General features: G+C 43.3%; 1 protein-coding gene and 1 pseudogene across 1 annotated transcript in view; one reads left to right on the plus strand and one right to left on the minus strand.

Annotated features, from left to right (window-relative positions):
* The first annotated feature begins 1,111 nt into the window (after positions 1-1,111).
* The window catches only part of LOC105470749 (NBPF family member NBPF3-like), a 55,783-nt gene continuing 31,642 nt past the window's right edge, over positions 1,112-25,252 (plus strand). Inside the window, exons 1-2 of the mRNA XM_071099752.1 lie at positions 1,112-1,344; positions 5,830-6,100. Coding sequence (XP_070955853.1) covers positions 5,938-6,100 — 163 coding nt within the window. The 5' untranslated portion in view covers positions 1,112-1,344; positions 5,830-5,937. The remainder of the gene's footprint in view (positions 1,345-5,829; positions 6,101-25,252) is intronic.
* Positions 21,046-23,510, minus strand: LOC139357135 (profilin-1 pseudogene; annotated as a pseudogene).

Here is a 25,252-nt window from a genome sequence, read left to right on the forward strand (position 1 = left end):
CCGTGTTCCCCTGCCCCTTGCTCCTGCAGCTGCCTCTGCTGGGCTTTTTCCTGGTAGCCCTGACACCCCAGACGCTGACAGACTGCAGGGAGGCCCTGTCATGCCTGGTTAGAGACCCTGTCCTGGGCTCTGAGAATTCAGTGCTTGGCCTCAGAAAGCAGTTTGCTCCTTTTTCTCTCACATTCCCCGTCGCAGCCTGGCCTGAGGCCCTAGGAGTAGGGGAAAGCCGGGTAATCCGCAGAGCGAAGCGTTCATGCCCCACTCTGCTTATGCTCTTTTGGTTGTTGCCCAGCACAGATGATCAAGTCCAGGGTAGCCACAGTCAGGCCAGGGTTTGTGCCCTCCCTAGGTCTCCCCGACTCTCAGGACTTGCTCTCCCTCAGCTCTGAGGACAACATGGCCTTGTGGAGCAGGAAGGAGGGAAGGGAGAGAGGGTGGAATGTCCCCCGTCCTGCCGCTGGATGCTCCAGCCACTGCGTGGATGCCCCACACATACTGTCTCCACCGCTGGACTTCTCTGGCCCCCTCCCCCGGATAACACCACCCCAAGTCCTGTCCGTGCTTCAAGCTCCCTCCAGAGCCCTCCAACCCCCAGCCCATGCTCAATCTCCCTTGCCATCCTGTGGCACTAATGGGGCGCATTGCAAGGTTCGGTCTTCAGATGGCCTCTCCCTGGAAGCACCGCCTCCTTAACCAGCTGCAAGCCGCGGGATGGCAGAGCCACGTGCCCCTCCCAGAGACTCACACGTGCAGTGAGTATAATGTGTTGAAGACGCTCTGCACGCCAGGTCCCCTGCCAAGTGCTCTGCCTGTGTGGTCACAACAGTCTCATGAGTGATGATGCTGTCATCTTGACTGTTTTCCATAGCGGCTGGGGAAATCAGCGACTTGCAGAGTCGTGGGCTGGTGCTTTGACAGAGAGGCGAGGGGAGAGAGGGATTACCCTGTCCCCGCGGCACTCGGACCATTCCCTCGGTTACTCCTTCTCTCGGACCAAGCAGCCCCTAACCTGCTCGAACCTTTATGCAGTAGAGGCGGCCGGGTCCCTTTAAGGCTCCTCCGCGCCTGCGCCTTGGGTTCTCCTGACGCGGCCAAGCCTGATCCTGAGGAGCCAGTGGGGCGCGGGCGCGGCGGCGAGGGGCTGGGTGGCGGTTGAGGCCGCGGCGGTACTGGGAGGGGTAGGTGAGGGTCGCGAGGCTGCCTAAGCTTCTGAGTGAGCATGGCGCTTTTGGAACGCGGGACGGGCGACCTGCTGCGCCAGGAGCTGGGCCGAAGCGGGGCGGCGCGGCTGCCGGCTGCCCTCTGGATGGGAAGTTATGGCGAAGTCCACCCAGCGTTTCCGAGGTGAGGACGCCCCGGCTGGGCGGGCGGTGAATCCGGGACCCGCGGGCGCACAGCTGGGTTGAGGCGCGGCCTGGCAAGTTTTGTTGGGCGAGGGGTGGTGGGTGTGGGGGGTGCACGGCCGGGGCCTGAGTTCCCTGAGCTCGATTCTTCCCCTGCTGTTGCCGCCCGCAGCCCACCTCTGGTGCGCGCTGGGGAAGAAAGTCGCTGGCGGGTGTTCTGTGGCATCGCAGGCGGTGGAGGGACGGAGCAGCTTCGGGGGCACGTCGTCCTATGTCATGTAGAGGACACTGACCCCGGACCCCACCTTGGAGTCCAGAAATCGGTTCCCTCTGCTTTGCAAAGTTGGAGTCTTTATTGGCCTCCGGGATTCTGCTCCTGGCAGTGTCTCCAGGCTGGCGATGGGCAAGCCAGGTGTGCCAGGTCCAGGATGCACATGAGGAGCGTTCGTGGCTATCACCGAATCACCTCATGACTAGCGGGGCAAGCCTCAAATTAACCGCAGGATTTCCGGAAGGATGGATTGTGGGGTTGGTGTTTGCACTGCAAAGAGTTGCTGTGATTTCCCTGTGTCTGTCTGTCTGTCTGTCATTTGGCGTCCTTTCACCGAAGAGTTAACCAAGACGCTTGGCATGGTTTCCTTGCTTTCCTCTTGTCTTTTGCTGCTAGAGCCACTTTCGAAAAGAAGTCTTTTCTTTTCTTTTGGTTACAGTGTTCATCCTTTCTTTGCCGAAAGAATGAATCCCAGTGCGTCACAAAATTAAAGAAAGATCTGCTGGTAGTGTTTAATCTTTGTTCGGGGCTGATATGCGTTAGTAGCTTTCTTTTTGTTTTTAAATTTTATTAGTAAAATTTCAGCAGTGAACCAGGAGCTGTTTTTTTCTATTCTGAAATGCTAGCTTTAAGATTTCTGAGAACTTTGTGTCAAAGAAATCTTTGAAAAGGTACTGAAGTATACAGAAGAAGTTCACAATTTTAAATGTGCAGGTGGTCCAGGCGCAGTAGAGCACACCTGTAATCCCAGCACTTTGGGACACCAAGATGGGTAGATCACTTGAGCCCAGGATTCCCAAACCAGCCTGGGCAATGTGGAAAAACCCTATCTCTACTAAAAATACAAAAGTTAGCTGTGTGTGGTGGGATCCCAACCCAGTAGGCTGAGGTGGGAGGATCACCAGAGCCCGGAAGGCTGAGATTGCAGTGAGCCATGATCATGGCATTGCACCCCGACCTGCATGGCAGAGTGAGATCCTGTCTCAAAAACAAAAACAAAACAAAAAACCAAAAGGTAATGAATTTTTATCAAGTAAACCACCGCAGATCAAGAAATAGAACATTACTAGACTGGGGTATATTTGTAGGAGTGGCATTGTTGGTTTTAGAGGTATATGAGTGATAAACTTTAGTATTACATATTGTTGAACATTTTCCCAAAATGGTTGTACCATTTAACAGGGATATTCTGGTTTCCCCACGTCCTTGCTGATGCCTGTCAGTTAAAAATTATTTTGCTGTTCTAGTAGGGGTGCAGTAATGTATCAGTGTGGTTTCATTGAGATTGAGTGTCTTTTATTGCCATTTATATGTCCTGTTTTGTGAAGGGCCTGTTAAATCTTTTTATCCCGTTTTCATTGATAAGCTTGTTTTTCTGTTGATTTGTAATACTTTATTCTGGATATGCATCCTTTCTAGGATATATATGTATTGCATTTCCCTTTTTTCAATCTGTAGCTTGCCTTTTTACTCTTTTAATGGTGTTTTTTCATGATGGAGATACTCTAACTTTTTGTTTGTTTGTTTGTTTTTGAGACAGGCTCTCACTCTGTTGCCCAGGCTGGAGTACAGTGGCACAATCACAGTTCACTGCAACCTTGACCTCCCAAGGCTTAGGTGATGCTCCTGCCTCAGCCCCCAAGTAGCTGGGATGTACAGGGGAGCACCTCCACACTCAGCTCTTTTCTGTATTTTTAGTAGAGATAGGGTTTTGCCACATTGCCTAGGCTGGTCTGGAATTCCTAGGTTCAAGCGATACACCTGCCTCGGCCTCCCAAAGTGTTGGGATTATAGGCATGAGCCACTGTACCCGGCCTGAGCGTCTTAATTTTAATGAAATTATACTTTATCAATCTTTTCCTTTATGGTTACTGGTTTCTGTGTCCTGGTTAAGGAATCAATGCCTAACCTAAGAGTATGAACACATTTTTCTGTGTTAACCTTACAGCAATTTTATTTTAGTTTTTGCATTTTTTTTTTTTCCCCCAGATAGGACCTCACTCTATTGCCCAGGCTAGAGTGCGGTGGCAGGATCTCAGTTCACTGCAACCTCCACCTCCTGGCTCAAGTGATCCTCCCACCTCAGCCACCTGAGTAGCTGTGAGTGTAGGCGTGCGCCACCATGCCTGGCTGATTTTCGTATTTGTAGAGATGGAGATTCAGCATGTTTCCCAGGTTGATCTCGAACTCTTGGGCTCAAGTAATCTGCCCGCCTTCAGCCTCCCAGAGTGCTGGGATTACAGGCGTGAGCCACCCCACTTGGCTATGATTCACTATTTACAACATGGGTGTGTCTGCTTGATCCAGCAGCATTTATTGAAAAGACCATCCTTTTCCTCCTGCACCGTGTGGCACTTTTTTTCATAAATCGAATGACTGTATTGTCATCTGATTTCTGAAATTAGTGTGGGTCTGTTTCTGTTTCTGGACCAACCTGGGTAACATAGTGAGATCCCGTCTCTACAAAAAATAAAAATAATAAATACATGAATAACATTTAAAAAGTAAGTGCGTAGAGCCGATGGAGTCATAGGTGATAATTTAAAAATGATTGTCAGTTTCTTGGCTACATACAGGTGTTGGTCATTCAGATGTGTTGGGCGTTCAGGCAAAATGTGTTAAGTGAATTATGTGGTGTTCAGAATGATTGCTAGATGTTCATTGTGACTTGAATGAGATGTTATTTGAGTCTCACAGAGCTACAATTTTCACTCTCTTTAAAAATTTTTGCATCTTCCTGTCAAGGCAGTAACTCTTTCATACTGAATTGTTCTTAGGTGTACTTAGTTCCCAGAACGCTGTATGGATCGCACTGAAATAAGTGTTCAGCCATTGAAAGGGCTCACGTGATGTGATGTAAATAATCGTATTCTACGTAATAGTTTAAGGACACATCGACTATATATACATACATATATATATATGTTTTTTTTTTTTTTGAGACCGTGTCTCGCTCTGTCACCCGGGCTGGAGTGCAGTGGTATGATCCTGGCTGTCTACAGCCTTGACCTCTCAGGCTCAGGCAGTCCTTCCATCTCAGCCTCCTTAGTGGCTGGGTCTACAGGAATGCACCACTATGCCCGGCTAATTTTCTATTTCTTTGTAGACAGGGTTTTCCTGTAGCGCCCAGACTGGTTTCCTATTCCTGGGGTCAAATGGTCCTCCCACCTTGGCATCTCAAAGTGTTGGGATTACAGGCATGAGCCATCACACCTGGCCTTTTTAGTTTTAATAATTTTTATATTTTTCTAATTTAAAAGATTTACTAAAATGTCTTACAGCTGTTATTTATGAATATTCATTGTTGTTATTATGATGATTGTGTTTAATCTTATTTTCAATATTAGCTCCTGGAAATTAGAGATTTTGTCTCTTTTATTCACCACTGTATTCTCAATACTTGACCTTGCCTGGCATGAAAGAGATATTGAATCAATATTTGTTAAATGAATAAATGAATGAACATACTAATACCATATTCAGCAATCTCCAAGTATCACAGTTTTCACCATCTAACAAATAAAATAGCTTATATAGAGCAGAGTCACAGTCAACCTGCCATAAAAGGAAATGTCAATGAAAAATAAACTTTTGTATGTGGAGCCGCTAAGATTTTGGGGCTTTTGTTACTGTAGCGTAACCTAGCGAAAGCTCAGTGAGGCAGCATATAGAATATATGTGTACAGATCAGTAGATGAGATTCCAAAGATAGTTCAGTAAGCATTAACTAACTACACCCACACTCTTTTAATTCCCTAACAGAAATAATCGAATTCTCGTTCACTAAGATGTGCCTCAAATATTACTTACTTTGTGAAAACTTCCCTGGCTACTCAAGTATTTAGTCAGGACTCTTTATTTTTTTCCCCCCAGGCTGGAGTGCAGTGGTGCCATCATAGCTCACTAACCTCTAAGTGAAGGCTCAAGGAATCTTCCTGCCTCACCCTCCGAGTAGCTGAGACTGCAAGTGTGCACCACCATGCTCGTGTAATTTTTCAGTTTTCGTTTTCAGAGATGGGGTCTTACTATGTTGCCCAGTCTGGTCAGGACTGTTGATTACATATGACAGAAACCCAACCAACTCTAGTTCCCCACCACCTTTCAAGCTGCTCTTCTCTGGGTCTTCCCTGTCTCCGTAAATGGCAGCTCCATCCTTCAAGTTGCCGAAGCCCCAAATCTCAATGTTAACCTTGATTTCTCTCTTTTATCTCACAGGCAATCTGAAGGCAAATCCTGTTTCGACCCAGGCGAAGGTTCCTGGTGACCCAGGCTCTCACCAGCCGATTGTCCCTTCCTGTCCTCCTGAGGGTGTCTGGAGCTTCAATGCTGTGTGCTCTCGGCCTCCACGCTGGGGTGCCACCGACTCCCACTGTCCAGGGCTTCCGGTGGACTCTGCAAGGCACTGATGCAGAAACTTCCCCATTCGGTGCACCAAGAGCAGCCTCACAGGGTGTGGGCCGACATGAAGAGCTGCCAGACCTAACAGGTGAAAATCTCGAGACATTGCCGGCTCAATGGGGTCAGAGAGTCCTCTTTCTATTATGACTCAGATGTGAAGGGAAGATGCCAAGGTCCCTAAACATCGCAGGGCCTTGCCTGGCATGAAACAGATACTACGTAAATATTTATTAAATGAATGAACAAATATTCACAGCGTGTGCTGCCCACGACCTGCAGTGCCGTGGTCAGGTGGAAGTGATTTTACTTCAGGAGAGGACAGTGTTCTCTCCAGGACTTTTCCTCAGTAGCTAGATCTGCATCCCTCTCCTCACTCTTCCCCTCTCACCCCCCATTGTCTGCCCCCTTTTGTCTCTGTTTCCAGCCTGCTGTCCCCTTTCACCTGCTTTCTCCTCTTCAGCTTTCTTGGCTCATCCCCTCCCTGTCCCCCTGCATCCCCCAGGCTCAGGCCCCTACTCTCTCCTGGATGGGGAGATGTGCCTGGTTTTAGGCGGTGCCCTCTAGATGTGTCCAGGTTGGGGAAACATGGCTCAGTTGACAGTATAATGGGTTAAAAGAGTGGCCACTTTTGAAGGCCTGTCCCATCTCCCATTCCAGAATCCTGTAGGACTTAGAATTTATGGGCCACAGTGGAATTCTTGGTTCCCCAGGACCTTGTGGTGGATGCCTTCTTTCCCTGAGCTTTCATGGGGTGACTATTAGGTAGCAGGCCCTGCTCTGGGCTAGAGGCCCCATAATGAATAAATCTCAGGTCACTACCCCACAGAACCCACCACTGCAGGCATTGAGAATGGGAGAAACAAAGGGGCATGGCCTGTTTGTGTCCTTCTCACGTGGTCGCCCACCAGATCCTGGGGGAGTGGGAGCCAGTGCAAGGAGAGAAGTCCAGTGAGAAAGGCAAATGGATGACATCAGACCCAGGGACTGAGGCCCCCAAATGCAGCCAGGTAGATTCTGGAGTCTCTGGCAACAGTGGGCGAGAGACAGAATGTGTTTCAGAGGAGGAGGAAGGGGTTGTACCCCATGGAAACAGTATATGGTTTTACAGTAGTGCGTCTTTCTCTAATCACTAGTTAGCGTATTCCTGTTAATGGAAAATATTGGTGGTGTAAGTTCCCCAATGTTCTCATCTTCATGTAAATTTGTTCCTTTCCTCTCTCCCTTTCTTCCTCCCTCCCTCCCTCCCTCCCTCCCTTCCCTCCCTCCCTCCCTCCCTCCCTTCCTTCCTTCCTTCCTTCCTTCCTTCCTTCCTTCCTTCCTTCCTTCCTTCCTTCCTTCCTAACTTCCTTCCCTACTTCCTTCCAACTTTCTCTCTCTTTATTCTTTCCCTCCCGCGCTCCCTCCCTTCGTCCCTTCCTTCCTCCTTCCCTCCCTCACTTCTTTCCTTTCTTCATTTCTTTTCTTTTTCTTTCTCTCTCATGTTCTCTCTTTTTCTTTCCTTTTCGTTCTCTCTACTTTTTTGAGTCGATCACACTGTATTGAAACCCACATTATTTACCAGAATCTCTGGAGCTGCTTCTGTGTTGCAGGCAGGGAGCTCATCCAGTAGCCCTTAGCTCCTCCCAGCGCCTCCTAGGATTTGTGGGTTCCACTGGGGCAACTGCTGAGTCTCAGTGGTTTCTAGTCTTCACCAAGGTCTGCCCACCTAGATGGTTTGTACCTGTCCTTACCGCAAACCTGCACTATCTAGATTGCTGAGGCTGCTTCTCCCTAACTGACCTGCTGTTTTCCGGGGCACCCCAGGATTCGAGGTAAATGGCACAGGCCTGGAAATCTCCAACTGCTCTGACTCCAGGTTGGTGCACTTCAATGCCAAGTACTAACCACACAATAACGGGATGCCACCAAAACCTTAATATGGGGCTGCTGCAACCTAATTAAAAGAAATTAATAGACATTATTATTATTATTATTTTTATTATTATTATTATTATTATTTTTGAGACGGAATCTTGCTCTGTCGCCCAGGCTGAAGTGCGGTAGCCGGATCTCGGCTCACTGCAAGCTCTGCCTTACGGGTTTTCGCCATTCTCCTGCCTCAGCGTCCCAAGTAGCTGGGACTATAGGCGTCCGCCACCTCACCTGGCTCGTTTTTTTGTATTTTTTAGTAGAGATGGAGTTTCACCGTGTTAGCCAGGATGGTCTCGATCTCCTGACCTCGTGATCCGCCCACCTCGGCCTCCCAAAGTGCTGGAATTACAGGCTTGAGCCACTGCACCTGGCCAATAGATATTAGTTTTTAGAATAGTTATAGGTTCACAGAAAAATTGAGTGGATAGTACAGAGAGTTCTCCTAGGCTCCCCTGTCCTCCAGCACACAATTTCCCCTATAAGTATGTTGTATTAGTGTGGTTCATTCGTTACAATTGATGAACCACTATTGACACATCGTTATCAACTAAAGTCTATAGTTTACATTAGAGTTCATTCTTTGAGTTTCACGGATTATGGATTTTGGCAATTACATAGTGTCCTAAATCCCCAATACAGCGTCATGCAAAATAGTTTCACTGCTGAAAATTCCCTGTGCTTCACCATTTCGTGCGTCCTCCTCTCTTCCAGTCCTGACAACCACTCATCATTTTACTACTTCTCTCTTTTTGACTTTCCAAGAATGTCCTAGAGTTGGAATCGTACAGTCTGTAGGTTTCCAGACTAACTTCTTTCTAGCATTATGTATTTTAAGTTCCTGCATGTCTTTTTATGACTTGATAGCTTGCTTTTTAGAATCACTGAATCAGAATTCGTTGTGGGGCTACAACACAGTTTGCTTATCCATTCACTTGGTGAAAGACGTCTTGCGTACTTCCAACTTTTGGCAATTATGAATAAAATTGCTGTAACTACTTATGTGCAGGATTCTGAGTGAACTTAAGTTTTCCAGAGTGACTGTACCCTTTTCATTTCTACTAGCTATGGAGAGTTCTGGTTGCTCCTCATCTTTGAGAGCATTTGGTGTGTTCACCTTTTTGCATTTTAGCCATTCTAATAGGTTTCCACTGATATCTCATTGTTGTTTTAGTGTGCAATTCCCTAACGCCAAATGATTTTGAGCATCTTTTTCATATACTTATTTGCCATCTGTATATCTTATTAATGAGGTGTACAGATCTTTCACCTACTTTTTTTCTTTTTTTCTTTTTTTTTCTTTTTTTTTTTTCCTTTGTGTTGTTTAGTTCTCAGAATTCTTCATATATTTTGGACAGCAGTTTTTCCATCAGATTATTTTGTAAATATTTTCTGCCAGTCTGTGACTCGCTTTTTCCATTCTCTTAACAGTGTCTTTCACAGAGCAGAAGTTTTTAATTTGAACGAGGCTCCACTTAATTTTTTTTCATTAGTAGATTGTGGTTTTGGTTTTGTATCTAAGAAGCCATCATCGAACCCAAGATCCCCGAGACTTTCTCCGATGTTACCTCCTAGGATCCTTATGGTTTTGCACCTTACATTTACATGTGAGATTTATTTTATAAAGGGTATAACATGCATACCGGGATTTATTTATATATTTTTTGCATGTGGTTATCCAGCTGTTGTAGCACCACTAGTTGGAAAGGGTAAGTTCCCTGCTTTAAGTTGTCTCTAAACCTTCATGGAAGATCAATGGACTGTAGGTAGGCCTGTTTCTGGGCTCTGTATTCTTTTCCATGGATCTATTTGTGTGTGTGTTTTCTCTTTTCACCAGCTCACACTATTTAGGTTACTGTAGCTTAATGTAAATCCTGAAGTTGGTAGTGCCAAACCTCAGGGGGGTTTTCAGAACTTCATCTTGAGAACCTGGTTGAGATCATTGTAGTAAAACTTGGAAATATGTGAGATTCCCCCTTAGTCTGGTTCTCAAGGAGTTTTTAATGCGCTAACCAGGCCACCCTCAGCTTCTAGTGATCTGTCAATACCATTTAAGTTCTTCTCCCACTTGCTGTCCCCAGTAGCTTCTCTTCCTGTGAGCTCTGACTCCCTGTGTGTGTTCGCCTGTCTGTCTCATTTTTAGGGTGGCAGTTTTCCCTGTGACTTCAATTCTCTGGTCCACCCTAGAAGGGTTGACTTTCAGTTCCTTCAGCCTTTTGCTAGCTGTGAGGACGAGTGATGACTGCCTAGCTCTTTCCATGTTGGACTAGAAACCCAAAAGTTCGTTTAAAGAATGACTTGTTATAAAAGTCACCCGTTGTCAACGTACGACTCAATGATTTCAGCTGATTTATGGAATTGTGCAGCCATCGGCAGAGTTTCTACTTCAGCACATTTTGTCGCTTCCCCAAATTCCCTTGAACCTCTTTGTAGTCATTTCCTAATCCCTGGTCCCCATGACTGGGTCTGAATAGAATGAATATTTGGAAAGCAGACTTCATTGTATTTACATTTTCATGTGTTTGGGACTTTATATAGTGGACTATTGTGTTCATTTTGTGACAAGTAGAGAAGAGATTGCATTCTAGGGATGGTTTTTTTGGGAAACATAACAGTAGTCCTGTTTATGGCTCTCTTTGAATTGGTTCATCTGTGTTGGTGACCGGTATTTGCTACCAGACCTTGTCTGGTGAGCAAAAGAAAAGCAATTTAAAAAAATCTGCTATTAAAATCGAGATGATACATTTTCACATAATAATATGTGGAGTTAAGTAATGAACCATCTTTATTAATTAATTTACTTATTTTTGAGGTGGAGTTTTTGCTCTATTCCTCGGGCTGGAATGCAATGGCGTGATCTCCGCTCACTGCAACCTCCACCTCCTAGGTTCAAGTGATTCTCCTGCCTCAGCCTCTTGAGTAGCTGGGATAATAGGCGCCCGCCACCATGCCTGGCTAATTTTTGTGTTTTTAGTAGAGAAAAGCTTTCTCCATGTTGGCCAGGTTGGTCTCTAACTCTTGACTTCAAGTGATCCACCTGCCTTGGCCTCCCAAAGTGCTACGATTACAGACATGAGCCATGGCTTGACCTCAGCCATTTTTATTCTTTCAGAAATGTGATTGATAACAGTAAAGCCGCACTCCTCATGTGCCTGAAATATCCCTCATTGTCTTCTTCAGGTGGCAAGGGCTCTGGAACAGCCACATAAAGGTGAGGGCAATATTTTTTTTCATTGATTGATTGGTTGGTTGATTTTTTTTCTGTTAGAGGGGTTAGCATCCATGTATCTGAAATTGAAATTCAAGAGGAGAGACAGACACCTGTACTAGTTTTCTCTTGCTGCCAATGATCACATTACCACAAATCAGTGGTTTGAAACCACAGAAGTCTGGAATGAAGTGGCCGGGTTCTCTGATCAGAGTCATGTAAAACTAAAATCCAGGAATGGGCTGGCTGTGTTTTTTTAAAATCCCCTTTAAAACATCCACACTAGATGTGGATGAGCCTTCTGAGGGTGTCCATTAAGTACAGATCTTTGACATAATTCCCTTTCCTCCCTCGACCTGTGAAACTGAACGAACAGCTTATCTGCACCTAATGTGAAATGACAGGACAGACATGGAATAACAACTACAGTGATTCTAGTTCAAAATGAGGGAATAAGGAAGCGATAAAGAAGTCACTGACCCACAATAGTTTGGAAATGGAGCTGGGCAAAATCCAGCAGGCGTTTCTTAATTAGGATCCACAGCCTGGGACCGACCCGCTGTCCTGTGAGTCTTTGCCGCTGGGCTCTCTGCTCTGCATTTCGTGAGACCATGATTTTTTATCTCTTTTCTCACACTCTTTTGTGTATGGCTCCTATTGCACTGAAAATGTTTTTGAGATTCATCTGTGTTGTTTTGTGTGTCAACAGTTTGTTCCTTTAGGCTTTCCATGGAATGAATGTATCACAGTTTATTGATCCATTGTTGTATTGACAGATGCTTGAATGTTTCCAGTTTTTACTATTATGAATTAAAGTGCTATGAACATTCTTATATAAATCATTTTCTGGACATATGTTTTAATTTCTCTTGGATAAATGCTTAGGAATTACTGAGTCATAGAGTAGGTAGTTGTTTAGTTCTGTAAGAAGATGCCAGACATTTTTCCCCAAAGTGTTTATACTATTGTACATTCCAAGCCTTACTGTATGAAGGTGAGAAAGCTTTTGCTACTTGCAAAGAGGCCTGTCTATAGACATGTAATTTTTTCTAACTGGAGACAGGCTGATGACTTCAGGGACATGAGCATGGGATACAGGACACCTGTCATGACCACCAGCATGAAGTTGGGATTCAGGAAGGAGGTGAATCGTATAAGGAATCCTGGGACTAGCATGAGCTTCTGTCAGGGCACAAAGGGCACTGAAGTGAACAGGGCATAGGGGGCCCTGATGTCATAGTAAGAAAGCGTCTCGTTGGTAAAACCTTTACCCTTGGGGAGGTAAATAAGTTCCTTGTTCCTTCTTGGTTACCCTTGAAGATAAGGATGGCCAAACAAAATAATATCATGTCTGCAGAAAGTCAGATCTTGGTAAGATTTACTAGTAGGGAATCCAATGTTAATGCCAAGAAGCAGCGGCCAGTTGGGATCCCGTGTGAGCCTGTGGATCAAGGTGCGTACTCAAACACAGAGAGCTTTTTGAAAGATGCTACCAGTGGTTTTTCCAGGGCAGAGATGGGTCCTCTATCTTTCTCTCTAACCTAGCCCATATGCTTAGCTGAGAAGGTTTCTTCATATCCCTTTAAATGATGATGTCCCTGTTCAGCAATTTTCTAAACATTGTTTAGACAGGAATTTTATGGGCATTCTCCATTGCATTAAGCTTAAATTTAAAGCATCTTATGGTTTTATTGCAAAGTGTTGCCTTGTTTCCTTTTTAAGATGATGCAATTTATAACATGGAAGTTTGCTGTCTGTGCCCTCCCTTTATGTTCCTATAAAATGAACAAACATGTGGCCATGAAACAGATGGTCATAGAATTGGTTCAGTGGTTGTGGGTGTAGCAACCCAAGAGTGTCTTATCTGAAATCCCACCAGGAATGCCTGGACACAGTAGACAAAGTTTGTTCAACTGGATGCCTTAGGATGCATGCTTCCAAAAACAAAGTAGCCAAAAAGAAACCAGAATAACGGAATATCACAGCCAGAGGAACATTTGGTGGTAGTTCAGTACATCCTCCTTCTCAACCTACAGGGGACACAGTGGAAGAGAAGCAGGGATGGGCCTGCCTGCTGTGCCCAAAATTCATTGGAGATTGTTGCGGTGAAGAATTTCATTGATGATGAAGGAGAAATAAACCCCCGTCAGCTTCAATTCAGGGAGGTTTATTGAAAAGGTGAAGAAGCGTCTTGCAAAGCACAGCATGGCTGAGGCTTGTGGGCTGTGTCTGGGAAAATGAGCAGCCGACAGTGGCTGATGCTGCCCCTGACTCTGGGGCCGTGTGGTCTCTCGTTCCCTGAGAGCATCTCTTCTATTCTCTTGTGTCTTCCCTCAGCCTGGCAGTCTCTATGTACTCTCCAACACATAATTGAGCACGGCTATGTCAGCCCCAGTGCCACCTGGCACTTTAGGTCAAATTAGAAAGGCATGACATAAACTGGTCCTTTATAATACAGCTGTTGGAACAGCAGTTGAGAATACAGTATCTTGAGTCCTGGTTTAGTACTTTATGCTGAACTTTCTTTTCTGAATATGAGCACAGACTTTGGAATGTTAGTGTCACCTAGCGTTATTAGCTAGTATTCTCCTTTTGTTTCCCCATAACATCCCCTCCTGCTTCCCACAGATCCACTCTCCACTCATTTCCATCCTGTCTTATGTCACTTGGTGCTTGTCCCTTCTAGAATGCATCCTTGGCTCCCCTGCGTACACACTTCTAGTTAGGTTTAGCAATGGGGGGCACCTGATGGAGCCTGGAAGTGAGAGGAAGGTGAGGTCTGTATTTCTTCCCTCTCCCTCCCTGCTCTGGCACTGAGTGTCTGGCAATATCTGCATCTGTCTGTTACTTCAGTGGTCACTCTTCCATAGCCCCAATTCTCAGTGGGTCCCATAGCATTGTTTACCTTTGTTCCTTTAGCTCCCATCAAGGAAGATCCAGAGACATTCTCCTCACCAAGGCATTAAGAAATGCACGGGTGAGGGGAACAGTGGCGTGACTGTCAAGTACCTGTGGTACCTACTGTCTGCAAACTGGAGGTCATGGCGGGAGATGCTGCATGGATTTGCCCTGGCTGCTGTCAGTGAGAAGAACAGGGTTCTGGAAGAGTAGAGGACAGGCCGTGGGACTTGGCCATGTAGAGACAAGGCGGGAGGGATTTCCTTGAGAGGTAGGGATATGTGGTGGTTACTGATCATTGTGAGGTGTCTGGGAATGTAATGGATGGGAAATCTAGTAAGAAATGAACTTTTGTAATAATTAGAAAAGCTGTAGTTCTGAGGACAGAGACCTGATGCAGTCACCATAGTGGGAATTTGTGACCTGGCATCCAGTTGAGATACCTGGAGCTTCTTGACTGAGGGGAGATGGATCCCTTGAGGAAGAGTGAAGCCTTCAATGTTGCCGCAAGTGTGTGCTGTCAATCTTCCTTCAGGCCTCCCCCTGAAGGACCTGAAGTCATTTATGTGAGTGACTGAGGAAAGGGAGATACTCAGAGCTTCTGTGTCTTGTTAGATTCTGGCTCTGAAGAATGCTAACCTAAGGGCACCTGTGGTGGCCATGAAAATGCACTACTTGCATCTCCAGCAGCAGGAGGCCTGCCTAACGTATCAACAGCGCCGGCTGCTACACTCCGAATTGAGGACTTGGTGACATTTCCCCCGAGTCTGTACTAGCCCATGATGAGGAAAGCCTCATATCAAGTCCTCCCAACAGAACACCCCTGATGACTGATGAGGATGTCGAAGCTGTTTTCCTGTGGCAACCGTGACTTTCTTTCTTCAAAGTCTGTTTTGTTCATGCACATTAAGTGATTTATATAAAATAGGAGAATAAATGCCTAGACTCCCATGAGTCCATCTTTTATTGATAAACTCTAGTTCTGAGGACAGAAGCTTGATGGAGTCAGTATAGTGGGAATTTATAACTTGGCATCCAGTTCAGAGGCTTGGATCTTCTTGACTGAGAGGAGATCGGGTCCCTCTGGGGAACAAAGAAGCCTTCAATGTTGTTTCAAGTGTATCCTGTAAATCTTCCTCTAGGCCTTCCCAGAGGGACCTGCTATATGACTTATGATCCAGTGACCCCAAATTCAGAGTGTTCTCGTCTACTCTGAAGAATGCAATATCTTCCTCCTCTGGATTCAACCTAGTACCAATGTTTGTGTGTAGCTATGCAGCTTAATAGACCAAAGCTAATTAGATGAGGAATGGTAGACCCAATTCAACCGTACAGGCATCAACCAGATCAGCATACAGGCATCCCTCTCCCACCGTTTCATTTTTGTCCCCACTCCAACGTCTTCTCCATTTTGTTTGTATTAATTTTCTATTGCTGCATGCTAAATTACTGCTAGCTTTTAGAGGCTTAAAATAAGACTGATTTATTTTCTTGCAGTATCCACAGATGAGAAGTTGAGGCCTGGATTAGCTGGGTCTTCTTCTCAGGGCCTCACAGGCTGAAATTAGGCTGGGTTTCTTTCTGTAGTTTCTGGGGAAGAACTTGCTGTCTAGTTTCCTCAGGTTGTCAGCTGAGTTCAGTTCCTTGTGACTGTAGAACTGAGATCTCTATTTTCTTGCTGACTGTCAGCCAGGGGCCTCTCGCTGCTCCTGGAGGCCTCCCATGTTCCCAATACATGCTTCCTCCAGCCAGAAGAGGAGACTTGCCCTGCATGGAAACCCTCCTGCACTTCACATCTCTCCAGGAAGACCTCAGTCCCTCCAAGGAACTCACCTTCATTAGGTCAAGCTCATAAGATCATCTCTCTATATTAAATTTGACTGATCTGAGATCTCGATTACATCTGCTAACGTGTTTTTGCCATAAATTGTAACACAATCCCAGGAGTGATATCACTGGCTTTTGTCTACACTCAGGAAGAAGTGATTATATGAGAACAAAGATCACTGGGGGTCATCTTAGGATTCGACCATAATATGATAAAGACACAGTAATTAAAAGAGTATAACAGATTTCTGCTTGTTTCTGTTAGAATAAATCATATCGGACTAATCCTGCCTCCATAAACAACCATAAAATTGTTTTCAGACAGTGGACGACAGGCAGTACAATAGGAAACTTAAGGGGGGAGCCCCGTGATTTCCTAGTTCTTTAGGGAGAATTTTTCAGCAGCTGCATCGTGGGCTGGAGTCCACTCAGAGCAGGACAGCCCCACTGAGGTGAGAAGGCAGAGATCAGAGTTGAAGTCCACTGAAGCAACTGCAGTCTGTGGGGCAGGGCAGCAATGAGGAGACAGCTGTTCAGAGCGGCAGCTGTCGAAGTCCATGAGGGGTTCCATGTGCACACTTATCAAGGACGGGACTGTACCTGCACAAGGAAAAGACAAACAGATTTAACAGAGGGGTGGCTGCTGTCAAACTGAGTTTGGACCAGAGGTACTTGAGGTGGAGGAGGGTTGGGGAATGGATGATGGCGTTTCTGCCATCCAGGGTGGGAAGAACTCACACACACCTCATTAGCAGCCGGGTATCCAACTGAGACACTAGAATGACTGTGCTTTAGGAATAAGTGTCACACTTTACAGTAAGGCCTATTCTAGACCAACCCTAGTAAAGCCTAAAACCAAACCCTGACAAAATCCACAAAGCGGTGGATTGGTGATTGCCAAATTAGAGGGTCTTGGGAAATGCTGTGGGCTTTCCATGCATTCATTTTAATAAAACATAAACCAAGTCCACATAAGTCCAAAGTGATCAGACAGTAATTTTCCTGCCCACTAGAATAAAATTAATTCACACAATCAATGACACAAGCTAGTCAAGTCGACATTTAAGCAAAATACATCTAAGAACAGCTAACAAATAACTCTTCTCAAACTCACATAGAACATTTACCAAGATAAATCACATATGCTGAGGAATCCTTAGTATTTTCTGTCATTTCTCTTTGACTTGTGTATACTGTGCTCAAGCTCTTAAAATTATACACTTTAATTATACACTTTAAATATACTTTATTATACTTTAATAAATCTCAATTGCATGTAATTTATATTTCGATATATTTGTTAAATTTTATAATTAAAAAAAGTGTCCTGGCTTGATTCAAGAAATCTTTTTTATATTTAAAAAATATAATTTTATATATTATCAGGGCAAAAGAGAAAAACCGTATGATAACGTTATCATACACAGTAAAAGCATTTGGCAAAATTGAAAACTTTTTTCATGATTTTTATAAAAACAAACCCCAGAAAACTCTCAGCATGATAAAAACAGAAGGCAACACTTCCAACCCCATTAAGGATAGATTTGAAAAAATCTCACAGGTAACATTATATTAAATGGCATAAAATTGAATGCTTTTCTATTAAATCAGAGAAAAAAGTAGAATATCTGTTGGTACATTTTCAATTCAGCATGATACTAGAGATCTAAATGAATGCACTAAGGTAAGACAAATAAATAAAAGTATTGAAAAGATTGAAAAGAAAGAATTGAAATAGTCTTTATTCACAGATAATGGCTGTGTATGTTAATAATCTTAGAAACCTACAAAAATCTACCAAAAGTAATTAGTGAGTTTGATAATGTTACAGAATATAAGCTCAATATAAGTAGTCTTGTGTATTTCTGTATATTAGCAACGAGCATTTGGAAAAGGAAGTAAAAAGCAGTGTCATTTAAAGTAACATCTAAATACATGTTTTCTTATAGATAAATTCAACAGGCTGGGTGCAGTGGCTCACGCCTATAATCTTAGCACTTTGGGAGGCTGAGGTGGGCAGATCATGAGGTCAAGAGATTGAGACCACCATGCGTAACATGGTGAAACCCAGTCTCTACTAAAAATGCAAACAATTAGCTGGGTGTGGTGGCATGTACCTGTAGTCCCAGCCACTCAGGAGGCTGAGACAGGAGGATCACTTGAACCTGGGAGGCAGAGGTTGCAGAGAGCCGAGATCGCATCACTGCACTCCAGCCTGGGTAACAGAGCAAGATTCTGTCTCAAAAAAAAAAAAAAAAAAAAAAAGGAAAGAAAGAAAGAGAGAGGGAGGTGGTAAGGAGGGAGGGAGAGAAGAAAGAAAGAAAATCAACAAAATTTATGTACAGCAAGTGCACCAAAAATTACAAAAAATTGCTTTAAGAAATTACGAAAGAACTAAATTAGTGGGGAGATAAACCTTGTCATGGATCAGAAGAGTTATGTTTAAAAAGTCAGCTTTTCATCAGTTGATTTCCAGATCCAATGCAATTCTAATAAAAATTCCAAGCAACATTGTGGTAGAAAATTACAAGTTGATTCTACTATTTATATGGTAATGTCAGTGATCAAGAATAATAAAGGAGCAATATTATAAGAGAATAATGGTGAATGAATTCACTACCTATTTCCAGAATTACTCTGCAGGTATGAAAATCATGTGTTTTGTTGGAAAAAAATATATATATATCAGTGGAAGGGAAGAGAGTATCCAGAAATAGATACTCACATATATGTCTAATTAATGATTCTTAGGACATATGTATGTATACAAACATGTGTATGTGTATAGACACACACACACACACCTTTTTGAAGATTATCTATCATTATGTCCACATAGGGAACATTAAGAGAACATAAAAGGAAACTACAATATAGGAGATATCATATTTATCTCCAACAATGGGGTTTTTTAGAGTGTGTGTATATGTGTGTGTGTGTGTATATATATGTATATAGCACTCTGATTAAAACATAATGAAACAGTTTCTCTAAAGACTTGAATAGATACTTCAGAAAAGAAGATACATGAATGGTCAATTAGCATAGGAAAAGATGCTCTACTGTTTAGTCATCAGGGAGATCAATCAATACGACAATGAGATACCAGTACATATCCATGAGAATGGCTAAAATTTAAAAGGCTGAAAGTAGCACATGTTGGTGAGGATATAAAGCACTTGCAAGTGTTATACTTGTAGGAGTGAAAAATGGTATGACTCCTTTGAAAGTCTAACAGTTTCTTAGAGGTTAAACATATACAACTCAGATGGACAGTCCTTCGATTCCTAGGAATTTACATACTATGTCTGCACAACGATCTGTGTGTGTTTCCAGACTAAACTGAGGGGCGGGCTGCTATGTCTGGTGGCCCAGCAAGGAGATGCAGATGAACTGGGGAGGAAGAGAGTTTTTACTTCTGCAACTGGTTACAGGGAAAAGGCCTGGAAATTATCACCACACCAACTCAGAATTACAAAGTTCTCCTGAGCTTATGTGCCTTCTAAGCTATATGTGTATATGGAAGTTGCATTCATCTAAATACATAAGTGATTAACTTCTTTTAATCTAGAACTAAGTTCTGAGTCCTGAAGACCTTCCTCTGGAGCCTCAGTCAGTTCACTTAATCTAAATGGGTCTAGGTGCTGGGGACCCTTATCCTGTCTTCTGCTAAATCACAGAGGTTTGGGGAGTTCCTTCAGACCTCCAATAAACTTGTTCGTGGAGGCCTGGGGAGTTTCTTCAGACCCCCAATAAAACTTGTTTAATGCTAAATGACCCCTTTAAAAGTGCCTTTGTAATTTTGTCATGCTTTAAGGCTCAGGAAAATCCTAGGCAAAACTCTTGGTGGGCTTTTGTTACATTCCAGCCTTTGTATAAGGGCACTGGCTTTTTGTTTGTTTGTTTGTTTCCTCTTAATATTTGATTGGACCACTCAGTTGGTATGAAACAGTTGTCAGGAGGCCTGTGGTAGTGAGACCTGGCCTGCCATGTGCGGATGCTCATGGTAGTTTCTTCATACTAGCCCAAACGTGGAGGATAGAAATGTCCAATAACAGGTGAAAGGATAAACAAATATGGTATAGCCACACAAAGGAATACTACTTAGCAATTACAAGGCATGAACTCTTGATGCAAATACTCATATGGATGGATTTTAAAATTACATTGATGCATGAAAGAAGGCAGACACAAAAGAACATAGGTATAATTTCATTTATAGAAAAATGGTTAAAAAGGAAATGGACCTGAAGTGGCAGCGGCTCCTTGGGGCCGAGGGTTGAAAGACTGATGAACTGCAAAGGGGTCCAAGAAACTTTGGTGTGTAGGGAAATTCCTCTATCTTGGTTGTGGCAGTAGTTCCATTAGTGTATGCATTTGTAAACATGCATTGAATTGCACATTTTAAAGTGATGCAATCTGTTGTACCTGAATTATAACTTAATAACATTGATTTCATCATCTTAATTTCTCCCTACTAGCAATTAGCAGCTAGAAAATGAAATGCAATAAAACATAATAGAGATTAATAGCCGGAATCATTACATGCTTAAGAATATATGCAGTGAAGCAGGTACAAGGCCCCTAAAAGCAATTGGTGAGGAAAATGAAAGAAGGCTAAATAGAGAAATATATGTCATTTTCATTGATTGGAAGATTCCATGTTGTTAGCATATTACATCAACACAGTTCTGATTGATATTTGTAGTAGGAGATTTTAGGGAAATTTAAAAGCTAATTTCAAAATGTATTTGAAAATCAGGGAACCTAGAATAGGCAAGTTGGTCTTGAAGAAGCAATAAGTTGGAGGACTTACTCTGCTAGATTTCAAACCTGATATTAAAGCTACAGTAATTTTAAAACGGTAGTACTGGTGTAAGTAATCATAAATATATCAAAGTAAAAGAATACAGACTCAAACAATACGCCCACATATGAAGTTATTTAATTAGTAGAATCTTTTTTATTCATAAAAACATCCCTCAAAACAAAAAAGTTTTCCAACCACACACAGGAGGAGTATGAGTAGGGGAAGGTGTCTGTCCATCTATCCCTGGCCCCCAGCCCATGTGGTTTTGGCAGCAATGAGGGGTGTGGGGTAAGGGCTCCCGAAATTAAAATGGTATATGTGTGTATGAGAAGGAAAGGGGGGCAAACTGTGAGGAGCAGTGGAGGGGAAGGAACAAAGGAGGTCAGTACTGGGAAGGCTGAAGGAGGGAGGACATTTCATAACATTTATTGTTGCTAAAACTGCCGTGGACACCTTTGCCCATCAGCAGGCCTAGCGTCTTGGCAGTCATGGTGCCGGTGACATTGAAGGTGGGGGCTCCACCGATGATCTTCGTTTGAAGATCCACAGTCAATTCCCCATCCTGCAGCAGTGAGTCCGGGACCACAGTACATTTCTAGCCCCCAGTGTCAGCCCATTCACAAAAAAGCTTGACCGGTCTTTGCCAACCAGGACACCAAGCTCAGCTGACGTGATGTCCATAAAGGTTTTCCCTGGGATGGTGGCCCAGATGGAGGGCGAGTCCTTGTTGCCCACGATGGCCGCGTCCTAACAGGTCCGGTCCGCCAGGAGGCTGTGGATAGAGGCATCCGCCTGGCCGTTGTGCTGCTGGGGGGGGCTCCTCTGGTCGCTGCTGCTGGGGCCGCCTGGGCTGGCGGGGCAGGGGAGGCGGAGAGCTCGGGGCAGGCGCTGCCCTCTTCACCATGGCTCTGCTAGCTGTGCAGCGGCCCTCGCACCGCCCTATATATATAATATATATATAATACTATACTTTAAGTTCTAGGGTACATGTGCACAATGTGCAGGTTTGTTACATAGGTGTACATGTGCCATGTTGGTTTGCTGCACCCATTAACTCGTCATTTACATTAGGTATTTCTCCTAATGCTATCCCTCCCCCAGCCCCCCACCCCAGGACAGGCCCTGGTGTGTGATGTTCCCTGCACTGTGTCCAGGTGTTCTCATTGTTCAGTTCCCACCCGTGAGTGAGAATGTGGTCGCACCGCCACTTCTAAATGTTTTAAAAACAAAGTCGCCAATGCCCTTCATTGGGGAAATGAAAGACTTTTAAGTAAAACGATTTTGAGTGAAATAATATTTGTTGTTTTAAAAAGTTAATATTAACAACCACTCTCCATCATACTTTGAAATTAACTTAACATGTGAAAATTCAAATTAGAAACCTTGTAAAGGAAAATGAGAAATAGTTTCATGAACTTGACATAGGAAAATCTTAGACTAGATACTGTAGCACTCACCACAATAAGAAATCAAGTGAATTGCACTTCATTTTTAAAAACCTTCTGCTTATTATGTTGTTAACAACTTAAAAGCTATCTGTAGACCAGAAATAGCAAATAATTATAATATAGCAAAAAATATATATATTTGAATGGACACATTCAAAATATATAAAGAACTCCTATAGATTACAAAGAAAATGACAAACACCCCAGTAATAAATGAAAATAAAAATCTGAGTAGATATTTCCCATAAGAAGATGTCTAACTGAACATTAAGCATGAGAAAACCAACATAGGATATCACTACACACCTGGTAGAATGGCTATAATTTAAAAGACCAAAAATATTAAGTGTGTGGGAATGTAGGGCAACTGGAAATGGCCTACATCTTTCATAGCAATGTAAAGTAATACAATTACTTTGCAATAGTCTGGGTCTTTTTTCTTCCCATTCACCAAGCAATTCCATCCCCAGCTATAGATACCCAGGAAAATAAGTACGTATCTTCACAGAAATAATTGTATGAGAATATTCATAGTTACTTATACACAGTAGCCAACAACTAAACCTGTCACCCATCAGAAAAATGGATCTCAAATTGTGTGATAATCATGCAATCAATAGGATATAACTTGGCCAAAACAAAGTGAAACAAGGGAAAAACACAAAGAAATTAGTGTCATATATAACCACCTGAGTAGGAGAAGTGAAAACAAGAGAACATAGTAAATGATTGCATTTGTTTATTTTTTTGAGATGGAGTCTCACTCTGTCCCCCAGGCTGGAGTGCAGTGGCACGATGTCGGCCTCTGACTCCCGGGTTCAAGAAATGTTCCCTGCCTCAGCCTCCTAAGTAGCTGTGATTACAGGCACCTGCCAGCGCGTCTGGCTAATTTTTGTATTTTCAGTAGAGACAGGGTTTTGCTGTGTTGGCCAGGCTGGTCTTGAACTCCTGACCTCAGGTGATCTGCCCACCTCAGCCTTGCAGTCTTGGGATTACAGGCATGAGGCACCAGGCCCAGCCAAAATGATTCCATTTTTATGAAGCACATGATCAAGCAAAATTAATCTATGGTGGCTGCTCTAGTTTAAATATTAGTCCCCTCCAAATCACATGTTTAAATGTGGTCCCCAGTGTTGGAGGTGGGGGTTAATGGTAGGTGTTTGGGTCATGGGAGCGGATCCCTCATGACTAGATTAATCCCCGCCCTGGGAGAAGGTGGTGAGTGAATTCTCTCTTAGCTCCTGTAGGAGCCGGTTATTAAAAAGTGCCTCTCACCTTTACTTGCTGTCTTTTGCTTCCTCTCTCACCATATGATCTCTGCACACTCTGGTTGCTTTTCACCTGCTGCTGCAAGTGGAAGCAGCCTCAGGCCCTCATGAGGAGCAGATGCGGGTGCCATGCTTCTTGTGCAGCCTGCAGAACTATGAACGAAATGCACCTCTTTTCTTTATAAATTACCCAGCCTCTGGTATTCCTTTCTAGCAGCACAAAGAGACTAAGGCAGTGACAACATTCAGAATATATTCTTCATTTGGGGGATGAGCATTGACTGGCAAGGACCACATCAGAACTTTGTGGCATGGAGGAAAATGTTCTCTGTCTTTAACTGGGTGTTATTATACAATGTATAATTATATTAAAATGTGTTAAGCTGTACTTTTAGGTTTTTTGCAGTATACTCTATGCAAATTATACCTCAGTGAAGAACTGTTAGCATACAACAAAGAGAGAGATAGAAACACTCAAAAATTGAAAATTGACAGAAAATAGGTAACAAATATTTAGCCTAGAAATAAGAGGGATCCATTGAGAAGAAACCAAAAGCAATGGAATAGAACAAAGATTAAAAAAAAGTATAATACAAAAGAGTTTTAAATTTCAAAGTTTGAAATGATATTAAAGTGGCACACTCTTTCCTTGGGAAAATCAAGTGAGAACCATAAACTCTGAGACGAATTCCAGCAAAGGTATGTAAATCAGTTTGATCTAATGGTACAAGATTAGCTTTGAAGGCCAAAAGGAACTGGTTTCTAATTCTTATTCCTCTCCTCACTACTTTTGTGACCTAGGGAAATTTTCCAATCTTTCTGAGTTTGTTTTTTCATCAGGAACAGGATAATACCTAAGTGACAGGCTAGTTCATAGATTTAAATATGATCGCATGGCAGCGGACATGAACCATAATTAATTGTTAAGAATATATTTACACTGAATTCTCCTTTATCCATGTGAAAATTGTAGACAAACAACAATTGACAAAGAATAGACAGAATGTTCTAAGATAAATATTATTCCTTTGTTTCTGGAAAGAAGTCACACATACAGTAAAAATAATTAGAGAGGACCTAGTTCATATTGAACAATCTTCCCCAAACCCTGAAACAGGTCTACTTTCTAACACCAGAGATGTCTTGACTGAGTCCAACCCCTGCAATCTCCTCTGTCTGGAATAGACAGAGGAAGTTTGCTCCAGCCTTAGAACAGCATGGGCTGGCAAGCATTCTCCGAGAGGCTCTCAGCTTCAACTCTAAAGGGCCTGAGGAATATGTGCAAGTGGGTCGGGTTAAGGCCAAGCTGAACCACAGACCAGGGCTCTTACCAGCGCCAAAGTCAGTGGAAGGATATCAGTCCCCAGAGCTCTGTTACAGGCCATGGATGCTGCATGGAGGGGTGGTGAGCCTATGAATAACAATCAGGAGAAACATCGGTAATGGACAGGAGGCATAAATAAACCATGTCCACCCTCCTCTACAACCCAGGAAAGTTCTCCTTCAAAAAACGATGTCTTGAAGAAAACAGGTACAAATCTTTGTGACTTTGGATTAGACATTTTTTAAGTAGGCACAAACAATCCAAAAATAGATGGAGAAATGGACTTCATTAAAATAAAAACTTATATGCTTCCAAGGACAGTGTCAAGGAAGTGAAAAGATAATCCACATAATGGGAGAACTATTTCCAAATTATATATTTGACATAGGTCTAGTACCTAGAGTATATAAGGAATTCATATAACTGAGCAAAAAACGACAACCAACCAAATTTAACAATGGGAAGAAAGCTGTGAGTAGAGGTTTCTCTAAGGAAACACACAAATGGCCAAGAAGCACATGCTAAGATGTTCAATGTTTTTCATCATTA

The sequence above is a fragment of the Macaca nemestrina genome, chromosome 1 (assembly GCF_043159975.1).
Source record: "Macaca nemestrina isolate mMacNem1 chromosome 1, mMacNem.hap1, whole genome shotgun sequence".
Lineage (NCBI taxonomy): Eukaryota > Metazoa > Chordata > Mammalia > Primates > Cercopithecidae > Macaca > Macaca nemestrina.